The 24465-nt window shown below is 35.4% G+C and overlaps 1 protein-coding gene across 2 annotated transcripts in view; it reads left to right on the top strand.

The window, feature by feature from the left end:
* Positions 1-374: 374 nt before the first annotated feature.
* Positions 375-24465, top strand: part of HHIPL1 (HHIP like 1) — a 96520-nt gene continuing 72429 nt past the window's right edge. The window contains exon 1 of one of the 2 annotated variants that reach the window (XM_051978402.1): positions 375-896. In XM_051978402.1, the coding sequence (XP_051834362.1) occupies positions 609-896 (288 nt within the window). In that variant the 5' untranslated portion in view covers positions 375-608. The remainder of the gene's footprint in view (positions 897-24465) is intronic. The other variant, XM_051978401.1, reaches the window with a different exon arrangement.

Below are 24465 nucleotides of genomic sequence, written 5' to 3'. Positions count from 1 at the left end.
GTGAGGCTCAGTGAGAGTACTGACTTATGCAAGAACATTAAAATTCCCTCCAGGATCTGAGGAAGGTTTGTGGTTTGTGGAGAGAACACCAAGGGAAAGACTTTTGGACCCAACTACTTCGCCTTCTGTGCATGGAATCCCAAGGCCTCCCCAGAGGCAGAATCTTGGGCTGGAGGGATCTTGGAAGTGACCTTAAACATTCTCCCGGGCTCGCTGGATTCCGGGAAGGAAAAGCTCAGTTAGGGGCTGGGGGGTGAAGGATGGGGTGGGGAGAAATTATTAAGGAGAAGGCTAATCATACTTTCCTCCCCTTCAGTCAGGGCGGGGGAATCTTTCGATGGGTGGGAGGAACGTCTCCACTCTCCTGGGTCCCCTTACCCTCCCCGCAGGGCGGGGCTGTAAGCGACCTAAAGGGAGGAGGGGGGCATAGCTGGAGCTGAGAAGGCGCAGGAAGAATCCGGCACTCGCCAAGTTGGGGACTAGAGAGAAGCGAAGGCCTAGAGTGCAGAGGAGGGAAGGACAGAAGGAAGAGGTGGAGGCGGGACAAAAGCGAGGAGCGGGGGCAGTGCGGAGCAGGCTGGCCGGACCGCGCTCTGGGGAGCGCCCCCATGGCTCTGGCCGGTTGCAGGGCGGCACTGGCCCGGCTAGTGCTGCTGCCGCTCGCCCTGGCTCCTCTGCGGGCCGGCCCGGGGAGCGCGCACCCTCAGTGCCTGGACTTCAAGCCCCCATTCCGGCCGCCGCGCCCACTGCCCTTCTGCGAGCAGTATTCGGCCTTCGGCTGCTGCGATGCAGAGCAGGATGCCGCACTGAGCCGCCGTTACTGGGCTGTGACCAGCCGCCTGGAGCCCGACACCTTCGCGGTCTGCGCCGCCTACGTGCGCGACCTGCTGTGCCAGGTGAGGGGCCGCTGCCAGAGCTTCGGGATCGGCTCCAGACGCCCACCTGGACCCCGCCTTCTTCCCTTCGGGCTGATAGCTGGGGCTGTGCGGAGAGAAGTGGCGGAGGGTGTGGTCGTTCTCCTGTAGCTGTGGGAGGGTGGTTAAGTGGATTGGAGCAAATGAAGTGGTAAGCCCCAGGGAAAAGGTTATTGGGGAGACTAAAGAATACTGGCATGTTTGGGTCTCTGAAACCGATATTATATCGGATCTCAAAAGGGGCTCCAGACCTCATCCATTTCTATCCCCTCATTTTACCGTAGAGAAAATGAGGCCCAGAGAAGAATCCTGAAGGTAATAAGTGCCTACTATGTGCAGAACAAATCTAGTGCTCTTTACATTGGGTCACAGTTGCTTCGTGTGTGAACTTGGGCAAATTCCTTATTTCCCTCCTACCCCCCCAAATTTTAATTTCCTCATCTGTGGAATAAGGGGGTTGGACAAGACAGTTTATACAATTTTTTCTTCTTTTTTTTTTTTTGTTTCACTTTCTTTGGTTCTAAGGGTTTTTTCTTTTTCTTCTTTCTAGTTCTAATACTTTTCAATTCAGTGGTTCTTCGTTGGGGTAGAGGGGGTCCGGTTCTCCTTTGGTATTCATTTGAGGCACAGGAAGTTTCAATTAAATTTAGTAAAAGATTCGTTTTAAAGCACCTACTATATGCAATGCCCTATGCTAAAACTGAGGAAAGAGATCACAGAGAGGCATCAGAAAAGACTCCATGAAGGAGATGGCATCTTCTTACAGTTACACAGTAGGAAGCACATTCCAGGAATGGGGAAGATGGCTTATGTAAAAGCAGGGAGATTGGAAATAAGGGTTCTGGAGAACAATTAGCAGTTCATTTTGGCTGGAAGATGGAATTTATGAAAGGGAGTAGCAGTATGAGTAAGGCAAGAAAAGTGGAAAAGAGCCAATTTATGGAGAGCCTTAAATGCCAGACCAAGAGTTTATGTTTTATCTAACAGGCACTAGACAATTACTGAAAGATTTTCTTTTCTTTCCTTCCTTTCTTCCTTCCTTCCGAGGAAAGAATAATATGCTTAGCACATAGTAGGTGCTTAATAAATGTTTATTGGACGATTAATAAAATTCATTAAGAACATTATCTTGTCAGCTATATGAAGGATAGATTAGAGAGTAGATATAATAATGGACTGAGCTGGGATGGTGTTTGTATAAGTGAAGAAAAGGGGAAGGATCTGAGATATATATATATATTGTGGAAGTAGAATTGTTGTCTATGGAACTTGAGGGAGAAAAGAGTAATGTAGATGATTTCAAGTTGGTGACAACAAGGATGGTACTGTCTTCAAATGACATGAAAATTTGAAGGAGGGATGAAGTTTTTTTTTGGGGGGGAAAGATAAAACTGTTTTGAATATATTGAGTTTATGAGGCCCATGAAACACCCAAGAAGAGATAGCCATCAATACATGATTAGCATTTGAGAACCATTAAGGCTGGATATATGAATTTTTCATTATCTCTATAGAGGTTACATTTGAAACTATGGAAACTGAAAAAGTTCTTCATAAAGGAGAAAGAAAAAGAAAAGAGAGGAGAATAGACGAGAGGAAAAGAGAACTGAGCCCAAGACAGAGAACTGGAAAGAGATGGATGAATGGAAGTCTTCCCCAACCCTTCATTCCTATTTGCCTTCCCTCTGCTTAATTCCCTTCCACCACCACCCCAATTTATCCTGTATATAGCTTGCTTTGAATAGTTTTGTTTGCATGTTGTCTTCACATATTAGATTGCAAGCTTCTTGAAACCACAACTGTCTTTCTCCTCTTTTTATGTGCCCAGTGCTTAGCTCAATGTCTGACACATAGTGGGTACTTGGTGACTAAACAAAAAAACCTGAGAAGTTATAGTCAGAAAATGTAGAAAAGCCAAGATGAAATAGTATAAAAGAAGGAAAGGGAGGAGAGATTGTTAGGAAGAGGTGCTTAGTCTACAATGTTTACTATTCCGAAAGAAGTTAAATAGGGATGAGGACTTAAAAGGCTATGTGATTAAGCAGTTAAGAGACCATTTGGAACCTTGGAGAGAACAATTTCTGTTGGGTGGTTCTTTTTTTTTAATAGTATTTTATTTTTCCAAATACAGTTTAAAATAGTTTTTTTTAACATTCATAAGACTTCGTATTCTAAAATTTTCTCCCTCTCTCCCTTACATTTGCCTCCCCAAGACAGCAAGCAATCTGATATCGGTTACACATGTACATCTTTTAAATGTATTTCCATAGTCCTCATATTGTACAAAATAAAAAATCCGATCAAAAGGGAAAAAATACAAAAAAATAAAAACTCAAGCAAACAAAAACAATAACAAAAGGTGAAAATACATTCGGTTTCTATAGTTCTCTCTTTGGATGTAGATGGTATTTTCCAACACAAGTCTATTGGAATTGTCTTGAATCACCTCATTATTGAAAAGACCAAAGTCTATCACAGTTGATAATCTTCTTGTTACTCTCTGTGTACAATGTTCTTTTATTTCTGCTCACTTCACTCAGCATCAGTTCATGTAAGTCTTTCTGGGCCTTTCTAAAATTAAGCTGCTCATCATTTCTTATAGAACAATAATATTCTGTTACTTTCATATATAAGTTATTCAGCCATTTCCCAACTGATGGGCATCCACTCAATTTCCATTAACTTGCCACTACCAAAAAAGGCTGCTACAAACACTTTTGTTCATGTCTGTCCTTTTCTCTATTTTATGATCTTTTTGGAATACATACCCAGGAGATACACTGTTGAACCAAAGGGTATGTATAGCTGTTGGGCATGATTCCAAATTACTTTCTAGAATGATTGGATCATTATACAACTCCATCAATAATGCATTAGTATCCCAGTTTTCCCAATCCCTTCCAATATTTATTATTATCTTTTCCTGTCATTCTAAGCCATCTAAGAGATTTGAAGTGATACTTCAGAGTTATCTTAATCTGCATTTCTCTAATTAATAGCGATTTAGAGCAATTTTAAAAATACGACTTAGAAATGACTTTAACTTCTTTGTCTGAAAATTGTCAGTTCATATCCTTTGACTATTGGTCAGTTGGGTAATGGCTTGTATTCTTATAAATTTGAGTCGCTTCTCTAAATATATAATTTTAGAATATTCCCTTTAAACACTGGGAAATGAGTATGGACCACAACATAACATTTCTACTCTTTCTGTTAAATGTTTACTTGCATTTTTGTTTTTTTCTTATCTTTATCTTATTTTTACCTTCTTTTTAAATCTTATTTTCCCTGTGCAACAAGATAATTGTACAAATATGTATACATATATTGTATTTACCATATACTTTAACATATTTAACACGTATGGAACTACCTGACATCTAAGGGAGGGGATAGGGGGAAGGAGGGGAAAAGTTGGAACAGAAGGTTTTGCAAGGGTCAGTGTTGAAAAATTACCCATGCATATGTTTTGTATATAAAAAAGTTTAATAAAAAATAAAATAAAAAAAAAGAAATGAGGTCTTTATTAGAAATACTAGTTGTAAAATTTTTTTTTCTTAGCTTTCTGCTTCCTTTCTAATCTTGGCTGCATTGGTTTTGTTTGTGCAAACTGTTTTTAATTTAATGAAATCAAAATTATCCATTTTGCTTTTTCCAATGTTCTCTAGTTCTCCTTTGACCATAAATTCTTCCCTTCTCCAAAGATCTGATGGGCACATTATCTCTTGTTCTCCCAATTTGCTTATAGTATCACCCTTTACGTCTAAATCATGAACCTATTTTAACCTTATATTGATATAGGATGTTAGATGTTGGTCATTGTCTAGTTTCTGCCCACATTTTTTTTTTTACTCAAATATTTCTTATCCCAGAAGCTGAAGTTTTTGCATTTATCAAATACTACATTACTATAGTGATTGACTATTGTGTCTTATAAACCTAACCTATTCCACTGATTCACTACTCTTAGTAGTTGGCCATTTCTTAGCCAATACCAAATGATTTTGATGACCTCCGCTGTATAATGTAGTTTTAGGTCTGATTCAGCTAAGCCACCTTCCTTTGTTTTTTTCTCTTCTCACTAATTGCCATGTAATTCTTTTGTTTGAAGAACAAAAGTTCTTCCAGATGAATTTTCTTATTATTTTTTTCTAAAATTATAATTTTAAATTTCCTTAAAGTAATTTCTTGGCAGTTTGATTGGTATGGCATTGAATAAGTAGACTGATTTAGGTATAATTGTCATTCTCCCAATTGTTTAGATCTAACTTTATTTGTGTGGAAAGTGTTATATAATTGTGTTTATATAGTTCTTGCCTTTGTCTTGGCAGGCAAACTCCCAAATATTTTATATTATCTACAGTTATTTTAGATAGGATTTTTTTATTTCACTGCTGGGTTTGTTGTAACACATAGTAATGCCAATGATTTATGCTGATTTGTTTTATATCCAGCAACTTTGCTAAAGTTGTTAATTGTGTCTACTAGTTTTTTAGTTGATTTTCTAGGACTTTCAAAGAGTACAGTTATATTTTCAAAGAGTGATAACTTAAATGGATGGCAAAGTTTATTGCAGTTTTTAATTTATTTTTATTCTAAATTTAAGAAATAAAATAAGTATTTCTGTAGTGCTGAGAGAGAACTTTTGGTTGAGGGTTGGAGTGAGAATACTGACACAGGATTCTCTTTAAGTCAAAGCTTTATTTTGCAAAAGCAGTAAGCTAAATAGCATGGGTAACTAATTGGGAGAAGAAACCTTATGTATCATAATTTTGGCTCTAAGTCATTTTAGAAATACTAAGACTGCTAAAAAACAGAATCTGTTTCAGACAGTAGCTTAGCCACTGTTAAGCTGTTAAAAGCAGAGTTAGTCAAAACAGCAATTTTGTTGCCTGGTTTCAAGAAAAAGCTTATGGGGGCAAATGTTCCTCCTGTGGACCCAGCAAATTTAAACATACTTATATTAGTGATGTTAGAAAATGTTTATGTTAGAAATTTTCAGAAGCTAATCTGAAGCCCAAGACTAGGGTCCAGTATGTCTTCTACAATAGTATTGTAGAATAGAAAAAAAAAGATTGTACATGAGACAATTTCAGCTTTTTAAAGTTTGAGATATATCAAGCATGTTTGTGAGCAATTGAGAAAGAGCCAAGAAATGGGAAGAAATTAAAGATAAAAGAGGAAATAATGGATCACGTTCCTAGGAGAGGTGGGAAGGAAAGAGATGGAGGGAGAAGTCAGGACTTAGGAGAAAGGTTCAGGGATGAGCAAAAGAAGAGATGTTAGCTGAAGACACAGGGAGGTTGTAACGTTTGGAATCCAGTAGAAAAGGAAAATCATGGTGGATAGCTTTTATTTCCTCTTTTAAGAAAGAGGATATCTTTTGAGAGAGAAGAAGGGCAACAACCAACCAACAAATCAACAACATAGTGGGAAGCAATTAGATCCTTGAAAAAATTTTGAACATCTACTGAGTGCATTGCATATAGTAGGTATTTAGCAAATGTTGTTGAATTGAAAGAGTAAAAATGTTTGAGCTTTCCCCCTTATGCAGCAATGAAGGTATAGTTGAGATTTAAAAACAAATCAGAATTTGTGATTTCATTGATGTGGTTTAGGGAACTACCAGTGCAGAAACTCCTTCCATTGATATAAATGGGCAACTTTGCAGTCACTTATAGTCTTCAAGTGTTATCACAGTGTCACTGAGATATTAAATAGCTTGCCTGTGGTCACACAAACTAGTATGTTAGAGAAAGGACTTGAATCCAGACCTTCCTGATGCCAAGGCTTTGTCTCTATCCAATGAACCAGGTTGCCTCCTCATTGAGATTAATTAACCTAAATTTGTAATGATACCAATTGGCATAGTACTATAACCTCCTTCAGTGCTCTTCAGTGGGATGGAAGTCAACAGAGAAGAATATGGATGATGGGGAATGTGATTTAGGGTTGAGAACTGGCAAAAAATGAAGAGCAGTAAGACAGTGGGGTTTGTGGTGTTGGATATTGCATACAGTTGTTCTGATCATTTGTAGGGTCAAGACTGTAGAGGAAAGTGAGATATCTGGATAAACAGGGACAGATGGAGAAACATGGTGAAGATGAATAGGTTTAGGACGAGTGAGTCAGAGGGAGAAACAAGAACTGGAGATTTTGATTAGACAGAAGAATTTCAAAGTTCAAAATAATAGAGCTTGTGGTTTGGGGTGGTAGGGTAGGGCAGGGTGTCAGGAAGAAGTGATTGCAGAACCAACTTAGACTAAAAGCCTTTAGAATTTTCTGAAATATGATTCATAGGTCAACCTGGGTTGGAGCTGGACTCCAAGGACTGTTTTGGAACCAGGAGAGGAAGGAAGAGTTTCCTGTAAGCCAGATGTTCTTCCTAGTGTTTATTACAATCTATTTGAGAGAATTTTAGAATTTATAAATCTTGAGTTGGAAAGGATCTTTGAGATAATTTAGTGAAACTCCTATATTTTGTAGATTAGGAAATTGAGACCAATGGGGATTAAATAATATCTAAAATCATAAAGCTGGTTAGTGATAGAGCTGAGTCTAGGGCTTGAGTATAGACTCTTATTTCAGTGTTATTTTTAAAATGTCCCATTTACTCTTCAAAAAAAAAAAACCCAAAACCCACAAGGCTTTTTATTGATATCTTTTGTCTTTTCATATGATCATCATTTCTCCCAGTATCCTTTTTCCTCTTCCAAAGAGCTATCCGCTATAACAAATAGTATTTTAAATAACAAACCAAGGAAAAGAGGAAAAATCAGCACAACTAGTTAATCCACTGAAAAAGTTCAAAATCTCACTAAATATGTAACAGCTATGAACCTCAAACTTCTGTAAAAGAGTGGTTTCAAAGTGTTCTCTCCATTCTATTGACTCTTGAGTAGGAAGGAATCAGGGAGAAATATATGTGTAACCTTTTGAATCTGTGAATTCTGGACTGGCAACTAAAAATATTTGTCATGTACCTTAACTTACCAATTTTACCTTGTTTCTTAAAGGCTAATGTTGACTAAGTACACCCTTCTCTGAAGTGCAACATAGAAATAATTGATGCTGGTCGATTAGTAAGAGGATTCTTAGCTTCAGTAGTCTTCTGAAGAACTGGAAATTTACCTACCCTCACCAGAAGGAGGTGGTAGCTAGAATCCTAGGATCACAGACTGAGAGCTACATTTTTTTTCTTAATTTTATTTTATTTTTCTAAATACATGTAAAGATAGTTTTTGACATTCACTTTTGCAAAACCTTGTCTTCCAAAATTTTTCTCCCTCTCTTCCTCCTTCCCTCTCTCCAAGACAGCAAGCAATCTGATCAAACATGTGCAATTTTTCTAAATCTATTTCCATATTCCTCATGTTGTGCAAAAAAAAAAAATCAGATCAAAAGGGAAAAAATATAAGAAAGAAAAAAACCCAAACAACTTCAAAAGGTGAAAATACTATGCTTTGATCCACCTTTAGTCTCCATGGTTCTCTCTGAATGTGGATGGCATTTTCCATCATAAGTCTAATGGAATAGCTTGAATCACCTCATTGTTGAAAAGAGCCAAGTCCATCACAGTTAATGATAACATAATCTTATTGTTACTGTGTACAATATTCTCTTGGTTCTACTCATTTCAGTCAGCATCAGTTAAGGTAAGTCTTGCCAAGCTTTTCTGAAATCAGCTTTTTTGTCATTTCTTAAAGAACAATAATATTACATTTCATTCATATAGCATAACTTATTCAGCCATTTCCCAACTGATGACATCCACTCAATTTTGAGAGCTACATCTTAAAGATGTCCCATTTTACAGATGAAATAAATGAGGCCCAAAGAGGTTCAACTACTTGTCCAAAAATGTAGCAATAAGAAAGTAGTAGAGGCAGCATTTGAACCCAAGTTCTCTGACAATAAATCCAGTGCTGAGTATTTCTGTAGGTCATTGGAATTTTTTTTTAACTGTTTTCTTTCTAATCAAAGACAAAAAGAGAACAATTCTTGGAAGAACAGCGACCTGTAATTAAGGATGGTTCTCCTCAGTGGGTCCAAGAGGACTAGAAAGGAAATGGAGTTTAAATTTTCCTTACAGTGGGAGAAAATTGACAACTATTAAGGACAAAATAGCACATCGATGAGGGGCAGGCAGAGAGCACAATAGATACAGTGGAAATTCTCTTCTTGAGTTCAAATCTGACCTCAGACACTTATTAGCTGTGTGATTCTGGGCAAATCTCTCAGTTTCCTCACTATAAAATGAATTGGAGAAGGAAGAGAACAAAAAGGAGCACAATGAACAAATACAGTTGACTCTTGATGAAATAAAACAAAATTAACATGTCAAACATCACTGAAAAATACCCCATTTGTTGTATGTCTATTATAAGCAGGTGATACAAAGATGGAAAAAAATCCTGAGGCAACATAGAAAGTATTTTGAAGTCAGAAGACTGCTTCTGTCACTTATTACTTGACCTAAGTTAAGTCTCTTAATCTCACTTTCCTTACTTGTGAAATGAGAGAACTGATCTCTAAGAATTCATCCAGCTCTTTAAGGAATTTACAATTAGGTAGGAATAGTAAGAATACAAACAATTGTGACACAAGGTGGAATACATAATATGATCAACATAAATATTTGCATACAGATAGATAGATAAGATAGAGCTATAAATATAAAAAGGACTTTGGATAGTGCCTGGCACATAGCAAACACTATATAAGTGCTTATTCCCTTCCCTCTCTCTGAATGGCACAGATTGAGAGAAAGAAAAAGGAGCAAGAGAAGAAGAAGGGGAAGAGGGAGGAGGAAATGATGAAGAAGAAGATAAAGAGGAAGAGGAGGAGGAGAGAGAGAAGAGTTGGGGGAAGTGAAGGAAGGGGAGGAGGAGGAAGAAGAAGAGAAGGAGTAGGAGGACAACAATAGCAGCTAGTTGGTACAGTGAATAAAGCACTGGACTTGGAAGCAGAAAGACAGCTTTCTGAGTTCAAAATACTTCAAAAACTTACTGGCTGTTTGATCCTAGGCAAGTCACTTCATCCTGTTTGCCTTGGTTTTTTCATCCGCAAAATGAGCTGGAGAAGGAAATGGCAAAACACTCCAGTGTATCTGCTACAAAACCTCCAAGTGGGGCCACAAAGAATCAATAGGACTGAAATGATGGAGCAATTTCAACAAAACAATAGCTAACATTTATTTGTATATTATTATAAAATTTTTGAAATATCCATTCTAGTACTCAGGGACTTAGTTTGTTCTATACTTGTTCATGGAGAATACTTGCTCCATCTCCACCTACTACCATTCAAGGGATTCTACAGATATCCACTAATGGACAAAGCCTAGGGTTTGTTCCTAACATAAAATACCTGCAATCCTTGCCTGATTTCTTCTCATAGTTTTCCCTTTTTTCAGTATTCCTTAAATTGTTTTGATTAGTATACAGTTATAAAATGTAAAAACTGAAAAGGGACCTTAGAGATCATCCACCCATTTTACAGATGAAAAAAACTGTTGCCCAAAGGAGAGGTGACCAGCTTAAGACCAACATAGTAAATTTTTAGCTGAGTTAGACCAAGAATACAGGTCTCCTGAAAAAAAAAAGCTGTTGATATACTTTGCTATTCTGTCATATGTCTATCTTCATGAGACTTATCGCAGGTCAAGTAATAAATGAGAGAAACAAGATTTGAACCCAGGTTTTTTGACTTCAAAGTACTTTCTATGTTACTTCAGGATTTTTTTTTTCCATTTTTGTATCACCTACTTATAATAGAAATGCAACAAATGGGGTATTTTTCAGTGATGTTTTGAGTTATTTTATTTTATTTCATTAAGAGTCAACTGTATTTATTCATTGTGCTCCTTTTTGTTCTTTTGTTAAACCACATATATCATGTTCCTTTTGTTCCCAATGAAGGCTGACAAGGATGTCAATTCTTTGAGACATTTCAGGCAGAAATCAAATCTCCAGGCAAGGGATGGCAATCCCTGATTGGCCAAAGTTTTGCTCGTAGTTTCTAAGACATGTCAATGGAGTCAATTAATACAACTAGATGAGCAATTGTGAAAAGCAAAATATGCACTGAGATTTTGTAGGGAAAAGACATGTATCTTGTGGGAAGTTGAATTGAAGTCATATCAATTTGGTTTTTTGGTTTTGGCGTTTGTTTGTTTCTGGTAGAAAAAATCATGATCATACCAAGTAAGCCAATCCTTTAGAAGGATATAGGATTTTGAGTTGCAGGGGGACCTTGATGACTATCACATATTCTTGAAGTATTTAAGAAGTTCATTGAATCAGAGATTAGAAAAGCCCTTCCTAGAGAAAAGATATGTGGACAGAGAATGGATGGGGAATTCATTTGAATTCTTTCATTCCACCTTAATACTCTATATTTTGCTTCCTTTTGACAAATTCCCTTTCATAAATCTTGGTAGCAGGCTAATCCACAGAAAGGCATTTAATCAGGAAGAACATATTTAAAGTGTGACCTAATGTCTCGTCCAGGGCAGGAAGAAAACAGTATCTGGTCAACCAAGTGAAAGGATGGGCAATGGGATTGGGGAATGACGTGAAGGGGAGAAAAATAATCCTATTTCTTCTTTTTGGAAGGGATACCAATTTTTTAGCTCAGAGTATTTCAATTCCATTTAATCTCATAACTGTTTATTGCATTAGTACTCTATGTCCAGTTCTATTCTGGTTGCTACCTTTGTCAATAATAATTCACTGGGGATGCAGGATTCTGTTACAGCTCAGCTAAGAAGTACAGTGGATAGAGCTCTTAGATTAGAGTTCAAATCTTGTCCCAGATATTCATTAGCTGTGTGACTCTTGCAAGTCACCTGACCTCTTCTAGACTTTCATTCCTTATCTACAAAATGACAATAATTATAAAATCTATTTCATAGGATCCTATGAAACAGTATGTGTAAACTGCTTTGTAAACATTAAGGAGCTATATAAATGCTAACTATTATTATATAGTTTCTTGTCAAAGAAAAATGACTACATCATCTCATTGGGGGAACATGATTGAAACACGATCTCAGAATATCTCAGCAAGTTTTTTGTTTTATCGTCTTTTTTTCTCTGGGCTATCTTTTAACAGAAAAAGAATGGACTGGGTCATGGTATGAACTGACTTCCACCTGCATAATCAGGCTTTTTCTAGAACATTGAGGAATCTCAAAATTCCTTCTTACTTTAGTACCTGTGTTTTATGGAAGAAAAGGAATATTCTTGGCTTCTCTAGAGTCAAAAGTGATCCAGTCTTTCATTTCAATTTAACTTTAAAAATTTTTTTTATTATTACATTGAAGCAGATTAGAAATAATGAGAAAATATCAAAAAATCAAATTAGTCTGAATTCTTTGGACTACTCTGAAAGAAAAACCTCACCCATCTTTTTGATTATCAGTTCCAAAATAATGTCCTGTTCTATTCTCTCTGACCTTTATTAATTTTGCAACTCTAAGTAAACTAATATAACTTAATTTGGGAGTAGCTTCCTTTATCTATAAAGTGAGGCTAATATTTCCTACCTTATAGAGTATTGTAAAGGATGAGTAATATAAATAAAATGTTATCCAAATTTTATAACACAATGTGAATGTCAATTATTTTATTGTGTGGATTGAAATGATATAAGTCTCCCTGTCAATACAGATGTGGAGAATGTATAATGGATGTGAGTGATACTTGCGCATAAGAATGACTGGGGTGGCTAGGTGGTGCAGTGGATAGAGCATCAGACCTGAAGTCAGGAGGACCTGAGATCAAATCTGGTCTCAGACACTTAACATGTCCTACCTGTGTGACCCTGGGCAAGTCACTTAACCCCAATTGCCTCAGGGGGAAAAAAAAAGAATGACTCAAAGACTGAAATATTGGGCAAAGTTTATATCCTGATTTCCACTGAAACTAATGTGGAGATTTCTTGACTCCAAATTTAAGTTGACTCTTCTTTATTTGAGATATGATATTTGATAGATTTGAGATATGATATAGCTTGTAGAAAGACCCCCATCCACCGTTGCTTGAGGGAAGATACCATTTCATCTTTGTATATCCTCTCCCAAGCACAGGGTTTGGCACTTAATAAGTACTTATAGACTGATGATCCTCAACTTCCTCAGTTTATTGTGTGCCTGATGAGTCCCTTAGTTTGCTTGCCCCCATGATTAATGGCCCTTAAGAGTACCCATGCTTTGCAAGTTTCTATCTAGAAAAACAAACAAACAAACAAATAAATAAATGATACATCAGGGGTCATCCCATGGAACATACTTGGAATTGCCTTTCCCGGTTCTGATCAATCAGATAGAATCCCTGGGGTCTATTTCCTGTCATATGGAGTGCAAGAAGACTTGCTATTTAATATTAGGACACAGCAAGCCCTGAGTTACCCTCTCACAGCCCCTTAAAAGTGATGTAATCTGGGGAACTGTGTGAGTTAAAAGAGTCAGTTTTGGGTCTAGTTGCTTCCCATGTAACTATGTAGTATAGTCTTTACAGAGAAATCCTTTTTTCAACATAAAAAGTTTTGGGAGATGAACAGCTTTGTTTCTCCCAACTCCTCTGCTGATAGAATCAACAGGGTGAATTTGCACCTGGGCCCTGCCTTTTTATTCAGTTTTGTGTTTCATTTCCCTAGTGGGTGATTGAGAATCATTCTTAAGGTAGGTTTGACTTGTTTGGAGATAATATTATGAGTTTGAGAAATTTGAAGGCTTAAAGTTTTATTGTGTTGGAGCTAATGGCCTGAAAAGCTTTTGTATCATAGAAGATGGCCAGTGAAACCCCAAATCTGGCTGACTTTTACAAGCAGATGTCTACCGAGTTAATTAGATAGTAAGGAGCTGAGGTGAAATGTGTAATACCTAAGTAGCAATCCTTTCAACTTTTTTATGTTCTGATGAGATTTAAGTATTAGCTTAGCAATAGATTGTTACATTAGACAAAAGTTAAGATATCTTGTTTTAAGTCTTTAGGGTAATATGCACTGAGACTTTAAACTTTAGCATTTCTTTTGTGTGCAGGAGTAAATTACCTGTCCCATATCTGATTCATTTTGTATATTGAGTATCTGTTTAATTTCTGCTTTTTGGGGAAACCCTAAATAGGAACCATAACCTAAACTAAAACTGAAATCATCTTTAGAGCAGTTTAATGAATTGTAGAGTATGTGAAAAGGAAATCTATCCTTTCTCATTAGAAGCCAGACTGTTAGAAGGGACTGAATTCTTTTCCAAACCACCTCTGTGGACTCAGAAGAGGGAATGGTACTGCACATTGCCCCCTGTTTGTGCAGTAGTGTTTCCTCAAGTTAAATGAATAACTACCAAGGAAAGCAAATAATTAAGAAAATTAGAAAAATAAGTACTATATTAAACAGTATGCCATATTTTCATAAATCAGAAATAAATTAATCAAAAAATGTTTACTTCCTGTTCTCTTCTGAATTTCCAATACTTTTAATGTGGCTTTAAAAATATATGCATATGTGTATGTATGTATTATATATATATATATATTATATATATATATATAGAGAGAGAGAGAGAGAGAGAGAGAGAGAGAGAGAGTGTATGTATTTATGTTTGGTTTTTGATGATCATTCACAGTCTTTTTAGATCTTTCATGTTACTATTTTGACAGCATTACACTATTCAATTATATTATGCCAAAATTTATTTAAAAGTTAGGAAGATTAGGTTAACATCCTGTCTCTCATCTGTTATCTTTGTAACCATGTTCAGGCATCACTTTAAGACTATGAATTACTTGGCATTGATGGAAGAAGTTTTCACACTGGACTAGAACCTTAGCTGGGAGTCTCCCCATGTGGATGGAATTACAGATCCAGATTATCACCTCTTTCCCCCAAATTACTGGATTTTTAGGCTGTTCCCAAGTTTTTGTTATTGCAAATAAAACAGCCATAAATTGAATCATTTCCTGACCTTCCCTGAATCTCCTTCCCATCCTTATTGTCAATGTTTGTTTTCCATGGAAGTACATCTGTGATCTTTATTGATTTTAAGCTATTTTCATGGTGATCATCCTTTTATTTCTCCACAAATTCCTTAGTCATATCTTCAGTTCCTCCAATCTTTTTAAAAAACTTTTTATAAATTTTAAAAAAAAATCATTATGGTGAATGTTTTCATTGTTAATGTCATAGTTGTTATTTTTATGTTTCATGTTTTGTTAAACAAAATTTAACTATTTTTTGTTGGTTTCTTAACCTTGAATTCAGTCCCATCTGAAACACTTAAAGAATACTCAGAAAGTCTTGTCCTAGATAATGTATCATTTGTTAAATCTTTATTTTCTAAGCTCAAGGCTTGAGGCAACTTATAGGATAAGACTTCCCAGGAGAAAACACAACACAGGGGAAAAACAAAGTCAATCATGGAAAACTAATCAGGAATAAATTTATAAAGCTCTATTATAGAGGTCTCATTGGCTTGCTGTCTTTCTCTTCCTCTGGCTTGCTTTGCAATAAAAGTGAAAAGGACCTGTCTATCAAATGCCAGTCTAGAGAACTGAATTCTTCCCACTTTTAACTGCTACTTGTAGATTGCTTTTTTGTTTGTTTATTTTTGTTTTAAGGGGGAGAAAAGGCTGGCACTTTTGATATGGCTATGGGCACCAATTGCTCCCTTTTTGCTTTCATAACTAACTTGTTTCTTGTGTGTGAAAACAGCCATTTTCAGTATTCTTAGTTTTCCCATTGTTGCCAGTTAGCCCCAGAGAAGAATGGCTAACTGTGTAAACAGACTGCCACCAAGAAAGATACCTATAGATAGGACCAAGAAATTTCCATTTGTTCCAATCGATTTATGTCACAGCATCTCTTTGTTTTGTGAAGGGAAAAGATTAAAAATCAAAACACAGAGGAAAAGAACTTCAGTCTCTAGAGGATGCTTGCTGAACTCATTTTCACAAAACAGCTGGGATATGTTCAATGACCTAAACCCCACCTTAAGAATATAAAGTGAAGTTGAAGTTGGCCTTTTTTTTTTTTTTAAAGAAACTCTGTCAGGATGGGTGAGCAAATATGTCTAGTAATAATATTGTTGTTTGTTTTGAGTGCCCATCTTGATTTGCCTCTGACGAGAAAATTAAGGTCAACTTTTCGAAATAGGCTTAATCACATATCTTCACTGTGTCATTCATGATGTGGAAACAGCAGCATCTGTTGTAAGACTTGGCAAAGATTCTCATCCCAATCAAAAGGGTTGTCATAGATACTGCTTTTAGGGAAAAAGGTGCTAACAAGTGAGTCACTATAGTATAGTAGGAAAAACATTGGCCATGGAGTAAAGAAACTTGTATTTGTGTACTGACTGACATTTGCTAACTATTTTACTATGAGCAAAATTAATTGTATCTCAGTATCTTCATCTTTACATTGGATTAATAGTAGTCATCTTGTCTATTTCATGGGTTCTTTTTTTTTTTTGCTTAAAATTTTTAAAATTATAAAAAAATCCAAAACCCAAAATGTTTTTAAAATTGTGAACGTAAACACCAACAAATGAGTGTTGCAATATACAAATTTTTTTAGAAAAGAATTATTTAAGAAATTATGAACTCAATATAGAGTTTTATTTTTAGTAGCAAAACTTCACACATCTGAGCTTCCTTTTGCTCTCTTCTGTTATTTTAAAAATGTTTTAAGACACTCTTTTCTTTCTTTTGTTTTGGCATCAAATGTCACTACTGATCTACTTCTTGTCATGACTTATCTCTTCCTCCCCTTAAATAAAAACTCTCCCGTATAACAAGTATAGTCAAACAAAACAGTGGCAATGTCTGCAAACGCATGTCTCAGTCTTTACTTTTAGGCCTTTACCTCTCTACCAAGATATGGGAAACATTTTATCATCATCTGCTGAAGTTATGATTATTCATTACACTGATCAGAGTTCTTAAGTCTTTTAGAATTGTTTTCCTTTTCATTATGTCAACTAGTTCTACTCACTTAAGCCTCCCTTTAATTCATATATGTCTTCCTAGGTTTCTTTCTTCACCATTTCTTAGAATGCAATAATCTTCTATTACATTCATAACATAACTTGTTTAGCCATTCCCCAGTTGTTGGGCACCTACTTTATTTCCAATTTTTTTGCAATCACAAAAAGTCCTACTTTAGCTATATTTTTATATATGGGTCCTTTCTTTGATCTCTTGAAGTACATGCCTAGCAGTGATGTTGTTGGACCAAAGAGTATTAGTATAAGAACTATTTGAGTATAGTTCCAAATAGCTTTCTAGAACATTGAACCAATTTACAGATTCCACTAAGAGTGCAATTAGTGTGCTTATCTTCCCACAACCACTACAGCAATCATCATTTTTGTCATCTTTGCCAAGCTGATAGCTGTGAGATAGAATGTCAGAATTATTTTAATTTGCAGTTTTCTTATTACTAGTGATTTGGAACATCATTTTTACATAATTTACTATATCTCGTTTTTTTTTTTTCCTCTTGCAAACTATTAGGCTATTTATTTGTTGAAAATTGACCTTTGTTTTTTGTATAGTTGTTTCATTTCCTAATATATCTTAGATATCAAAGGAATTTTGGGGTAAAGATTCCCCTCCTCTCCAGTTAGTTAATTGGGAAGTTAACTAATTTCCTTAGAAATTACATTAGTTTTGTTTTTGCCAAAGCTTTCTAATTTTATGTAATCACAATTTTTCATTTTATCTTTGGTCAGTATTTCCCTTGTTTCCTTAAGAACTTTGCTTATATATAGTCGTGAAAGATAGCTCTTTATTTGCTCCTCTTATTTATTATATATCTTTTATATGAAGGCCATAGATCCATTTGGAGCTTATTCTGTTAAATTGTGTGAGATATTGGGATAAACATAGTTTCTGCCAGACTTAGTGCTGATGCCTTTTGTTTTATTGAATACTATACTTTTAATGTTCATTTTCTTCTTGGTCTTATTTACTTAATCTGATCAACTTTTCTTTTTTAAATTAGAATTTAAATATTTAATACTTTATAGTATAGTTTGAGGTTTGGTATTTCTGAATCCCCTTCTTTTCCATATTTTTCATTATTTCCCTTTTTACCTTTGACCATATAATGTTCTTCTAGATGAATTTTTGTTATTAATTTTTCTAGTTCTGTAAAGGAAACTTTTGGCATTTTGGTATAGTAATAAATCTTTTAATTTAGAAAATATAATCATTTTTATTATGTTAGCATCCTCCAATAATTAAGCAATACACATCTCCCAATTGTTTGTCTTATTTTATTTCTATGGAGTGTTTTCTAGTAGTAGTCATATAATTCTTGTGTCTATGTTAATAGGTACACTATAAAAATTTTATACATTCTACAATTATTTTGACTGGAACTTTTTTTTAATCTTTACCTGTTGGATTTTATTGGTAATATATGGGTATTCTAAAAAAACTTTTTGTGGAGGAAGAAAAGGAATGAGTAATTTATAAGTTGATATCATCCCCATCCTCATTCTTTCATGTATAAGATGTGCATAGATAAATGGAGTCAGATAAATCCATAACAAAAATTGATGGGATGGGCATTAACAACCATAAAAAGATCACTTGAAGGAGGTAGCCCTTGAGATAAAACTGAAAAGGGAACTACAGATTCCAGGAGAGCGAAGTAAAAAGGGAGAGCATTTCAGCAAAGGCAAAGAGAGAGGAGGAGATAGAATACTATGTATAAGAAAAAGCAAGTGGACTTATCATGTGGCAATGTCACAGGCATGGGGAATGGGAGAATAATATATAATCAGATAAGTTCAGACCTGAACAAGAATTCCCGATATCTCTGACATTTAGTTTTCTTTGGAGGAGTTCATTGAAGTGCACTAAATCACAAGAGATAATGTTTTTCATTTTTGGACAGCTCTAATTATTAGAATGCTTTCTCTTCAAAATGAAATCTACATTTTTGCAATTGCTAATCATCATTCCTATCTCTTGCCTCTGAGTCTGAGCAGAAAAGTTTAATTCCTTGTCAATAGGATAGCCCTTCAAATAGCTAAAAACAATTATGTCCTCACTAAATCTTCAAGACTGGTCATTCCCACTTCTTTCAACCAATCCTCATGTGACATCCCCTTATCATCCTGACCACTCTCCTAATCCATTGGTGAATCTCAGAACTGAACATACCATAGCAGTGGGGAGATCTGAGTAGGATGGAAGACAGAGAGATCATTACCTTTAGTTCTAGTTGTTGTTCAATTATTTCAGTTATGCTTGACTTATCATAACCCCATTTGGGATTTTCTTGGCAAAGATACTAGAGTGGTTTTCCATTTCTCACTCTATCTTGTTTTACAGATAAGCAAACAGGGTTAAGTGACTTCCCTAGGGTCATATAACTAGGAGGTGTCTGAGGTCAGATTTTTAACTTAGTAAGTTAGATCTTTCTGACTCCAGCCCAGCCTACTATCTACTGCACCACCTACTTCTTCTAAACAAGATGCTTTTCATTAATAAAACCTGAGGGTGATTTATCTTATTTTTGCAGTTATGCTGCACTGTTCACAGAATTTCAGGTTTGGAGGGATCCAAGACAACATTTAGACTGGCTTGAATCTAACTGGAACCTCCTTATATAGTAGCCCCAACAAATTATCTTCCAGCCTTTGTGCAAAGAGACTCTAAGGGGGAACTTACCACTTCTCAAAATGAATTACTTTCTTCCCTTGGCACATTATAGAAACGTACATTTTGGAGCTAGTATGTCCTTTTAGTCCAACCCTCTAGTTTTGCTGAGGAAACTGAGATTCAGAGAGATTTAATGAGTTAGACAGAATTCTAGGTTGTAAGTTGCAGAACCAGTTTTGAAATACTAGTCCATGGCCTCCAAATCTAGCTCTCCATTCTTCAGGGATATTGAACTGCTACTCAACTTTGTGAAAGATTGATTGTACCATAAAAAGAATTCTCATTCTGAATCTCTCAATGTTAAAGTGGGGCTGCATATCTGTGTTTTTATAATGGGCTGGCATTATACGCAGTGATGTCACAAAACAGAAATCTGATGAACTTGAGGTAAACATCTGACTTTCAAACATGTGCATCATGGATATCATGTCTATTGTTTGTTTATGCCTTGGAGCCAATTGGCCAATTTTCCATGGATAAAAAAATGCCCAGAGAATATCTTTTCTTTATTATTAAACCAAGTAATGCTGCTGGGAACAAACCTCTGAATTGGTGCTGAACTTCCATCTTCTTCACTCTTCTTCTCCCATCCTCACAAATGACAACATCATATCTTTCTCCTCACTCTGTCCTTCTCATTACTATGAAGCATTGTTTTTCTAAGTCCATTTTCAAATTCAGAAAATTGCCATGTACAAACTGTCTTACACCAGGCCAGTTCTGTCTTTGTACATAATATTATATTGAGAGAAAGAGATAATTAGGGAATAATTCAGGGATATTATGGTAAGTGTTAAACAACTTGTTTACAAAAAAAAGCTGCACAACATATTTAAGTTTAATCTGCTTTATCAACATTTTCCCATCACATTCTTAAATCTAAGCAATTAGCAAAACAATAAATCAAGCATGGTTTATACTATTTGCTGATTTCCAAAGTATAAATGCTCTCAATTAAAATTAAACAATTGACTGGGAACTGGTTCCAGCACATGCTTGCATATATCATTGTCAATATATATTCAGCATCAGCTCATAATAGGGGAAAGAATTATTTTCAGCAGGGGACATGGTTTAGATTTCTGTTCTTCTTCATTTTACTTGTGTAGTCCATGAGCAACTCCCTCAGCCTTTGGGACTAAGATTCCTCCTCTATGAAAGGAATGTTTTGATGATCTCAAAGGTCCTTTCAGTTTTAAATTTGTGATACTTTTCTGAGCATTTATCAAATACCACCTGTTTGTAGAACTTAGTGCTAGGCATTAGGGAACAAATAAATTTTTAAAGTAATGTGGTCTGGGTCTTGAGGATCATAGTCTAGAATTCTCAGAGAGTGCTAGAGCTGGATTGGAATCTTAAAGAACATTTAGACTAACTCCTTTTTCTTTTATGTAAAGGAAGCTGAAGCCATGACAGACTGCTTTTCTCAGTTTCATGAGTGTATGAGGACAAAATGGGATTTGAATATAAATCTTCCTGAAGTATGGTATTCTTTCTATAATACCACATAGTTTCTCTGAATGTTTTTAAATTTTATTTTAATTTTCAGTTCCAAATTCTCTCCCTCCTTTCTCTACCTATTGAGATGAATTCTTTTTAAAAATTTAATTTTTATTGAAAAAAAAGTTTCTTCTAACAGCCTCATGAGGTAACCAGAGTGACTGCTGGGAGTAGCAAGGAGGGGAAGAATCGATGTCTTACTCTTATTACTCTTCTTTTATGGATAAGGATACTGAAATATAAGGATACAAAGACTCAATAGTAACTTCTCAATAGTAACTAGTAAGTAGTGGAGCCAACAATGAAATCCACATTTTTTGATTCTTGCTCCACAATGTTGAGGTTATTAAAGCCATAGAGTGATTTTAGTCTAGGTTTCATGGACAAATTACACATTGGAATTTCTCATCTCTATGCACTCTTCCTTTTCCTTTTTTCTTCTCTCCCTCCTATACTCCTGGATCCCTTCAAAAATACCCCATACTTTATTATTATATATATTATAATATATATTATATACATATTATATATATATATATATTTAACATCAGCAAAACCACAATTTTTTTTAGTAAGCAGCAAAAACATTCATGCAAACAAAAGACAAATAGTAAAACAAAGTAAATGATCAGAAAGCTTCCCTACATACTCTTCTACAGATGACCTTATGATTAGTGGTGAAGAGGAAACAAGTTGCTAGGTAATTTGGGTGACCAGGGAAAATGTTTTATGAGATCAAAGCACAGAGATTTAGCACATAATATGTGCTTAATAATCAATTATTGATTTGACCATAGAGCTTGAAAGGATCTAAGAGGTTATCATGTTCAATCCCCTTATTTTGCAGATGAGGAAACAGAGACTTGGAAAGTTGAAATGAATTACCCAACTGTTGGCTGTAATTTGAATTAATTAACAGTGACTTCATGTTCAGTGTCCTCGCTCCTGTACATACTCCCTTTTCTGGGGCACACATGTACAGAATGCTTCTGTCTTGAGAACACATGCAAAGAGACATAAATATAGGCAATAAATATAGCCAGAGTTAATATTATAGATATTGACGGTATAGAGCCTCGGTTGTAATGCTCCTCAAAAGAGATGCTGGGACCTTCTGCTGAGCTGCTCTCTGCTGCCACCTGTTGGTTTACAAATGCTATGGAGCTTTGTTAGATCCTGTGCTGCCTTTTATTGCCACTACTCTGTCTAGAGAGCTTCCCCCTATTTGCCTCAGTTGCCTCATCTGTAAAAATGAGCTAGAAAAGGAAATGGCAAACCACTTCAGTATTTGACAAGGAAACCCTAAATGGGATCACAAAGAATCGAACATGACTGAGAAACAATTGAACAACAATATTTTAAAAATAAATCTATCTTTTGAATTATTTTTCTCTTGCTTCCGGGATTCTTTCATCCAAACTTATTATCTGGATAGTCTGAAATTCCTTTTAATTCTAACAATAATAACATCAATATGAACAGCTAACATTTATATAGCAACAACAGCTAACATTTAAGTTTTACAAAATCTTTTCTATATATGGTCCTATTTCATCCTCATTTCACAAATGAGCAAACTGTTCACAGATAATTGTGCATTCAGTGCAGCCTATGAGAATGAAATGCAACAAAGTATTTTTGCTGCTTGTGCTAATTTTGGCCTAACAATTAACATCAGAAAAACATGGGTTCTTCACCTGGCAACACCATGCCAGATATGAAACCAGTGGTTCCAGTGAATGGAGAAATTCTGATAAATTCACTTACCTTGGCAATATACTTTCCAGGGTTGTCCATGCAGATGATGAGGTTGATGTACACATTGCCAGAGCGAGGTTCTCCCCAAAAAGTGTGCAGAGAGTGCAATTTCAATGGCTGGTCACATTGTTTGAGTGCCAAAAGTACATTTGTCTAAAAGACTATTTTTATAGAGAATTTTTGCAAGGCTCATGTCCACATGGAGGTCAGAAGTAATGATATAAGGAGAGTCTCACAGTCTCTTTGAAGAACTTTGTAATCGATTGAGATATTATGGAAGATGCTAAAACAGGATTATCTAGCATAGTGTGCCCACCACAAAAAAAGGTGGTGCACTCTATGAGCAAAGCAGAATTGCAGTAGCTCAAAGAAAACATAAAGAAATACTAGAGCCTTAAGAGCTTCTATTGGACTAATCAGTTGGACATAGTGTACCTTGACCTTAACATAGTGCTGTCATTTTGGTTCTCTTCAAGAGTGAAGGACAACAACCAATCAATGGAATACTCTGCCATCACTATTAGGTGTTATTAAGAATATTTGGGAATACATTATTATATATTTTTGATGTTACTGTCTTTAATATCTTTGGGATTTATACTTAGCAGTGGCATGGCTAAGTCATAAAGGTTATGACTATTCACTTTAAAAATAATTTTAAACTTAAATACAAAATAAGAAAAAAAAGAAAAACATTGCTATGTACACAGCAGAACATAAAAGAAAATTCATAATATAAACAATCAATTTCCATTTCAAGAAAACCTGTATAATAAACATTACACTTGATGTTCAAAACTGTCCATTTTTTCTCTGTTTCTTTGTAAGTTGTCTTTTGTTCTCTGCTGTGCACTTTTTACTTTATTTTTCCCTTCCCTTCCTACCCCCTGACTTCACTAGAAGGCTACAATTAAGTGTGGGTATTTTACATATATACACATATAATTATAACATACATATACATACATCTTCATATATAGATATCTATAATCATACACACACATATATACATAAATATATGTACACATATATACTTTCATACAAATATATGTAAAAGCCCACTATGCTTATTTCCACTTGATTTTTTTTCTCTGAAAGTGGATAGTATCCTTCTTCATAAATATAGTTTTTCATATTTTTCTAAATTCACCAGCTCATCATTTTTTATACTACAACAATATTCCAAGTTTATACAGTCTACTTATTTTAAATAGTCTAAAATAATATTGATTAATATGACCTATATATTATGTGGTTTCCCTATTTTTCTCTCTTGATTAAATCTATTTTAACTTTAAATTTGTCTGAGATCATGATTACTACCCCTGCTATTTTTTACATAATAAATTCTACTCCTGATCATGATTTTGTGTTTATGTGTTTCTCCCATTTTTATAATGTTTACTGAAAGCAACATATTGTTGAGTTCAAATTTTTAATCTGTTCTGTTTCCATTTTATGGGTGAATTTATTCAATTCACATTCCAAGCTACAATTACTTTATTTTCCTCATTCTCCTTCTTATCCCATCCCTATCCCTCCTCAATCCTCTACTTCTCCACCCTATTCATTGCCCTCCTTTTCCTTCCCTTATTCTCCTCCCCCATCCTATATAC

Source organism: Antechinus flavipes, chromosome 2 (genome assembly GCF_016432865.1).
Source record: "Antechinus flavipes isolate AdamAnt ecotype Samford, QLD, Australia chromosome 2, AdamAnt_v2, whole genome shotgun sequence".
In the NCBI taxonomy this organism is placed as follows: domain Eukaryota; kingdom Metazoa; phylum Chordata; class Mammalia; order Dasyuromorphia; family Dasyuridae; genus Antechinus; species Antechinus flavipes.
The sequence above is the reverse complement of the archived record's forward strand: the minus strand, read 5'-3'. Positions and strand labels throughout refer to the sequence as shown.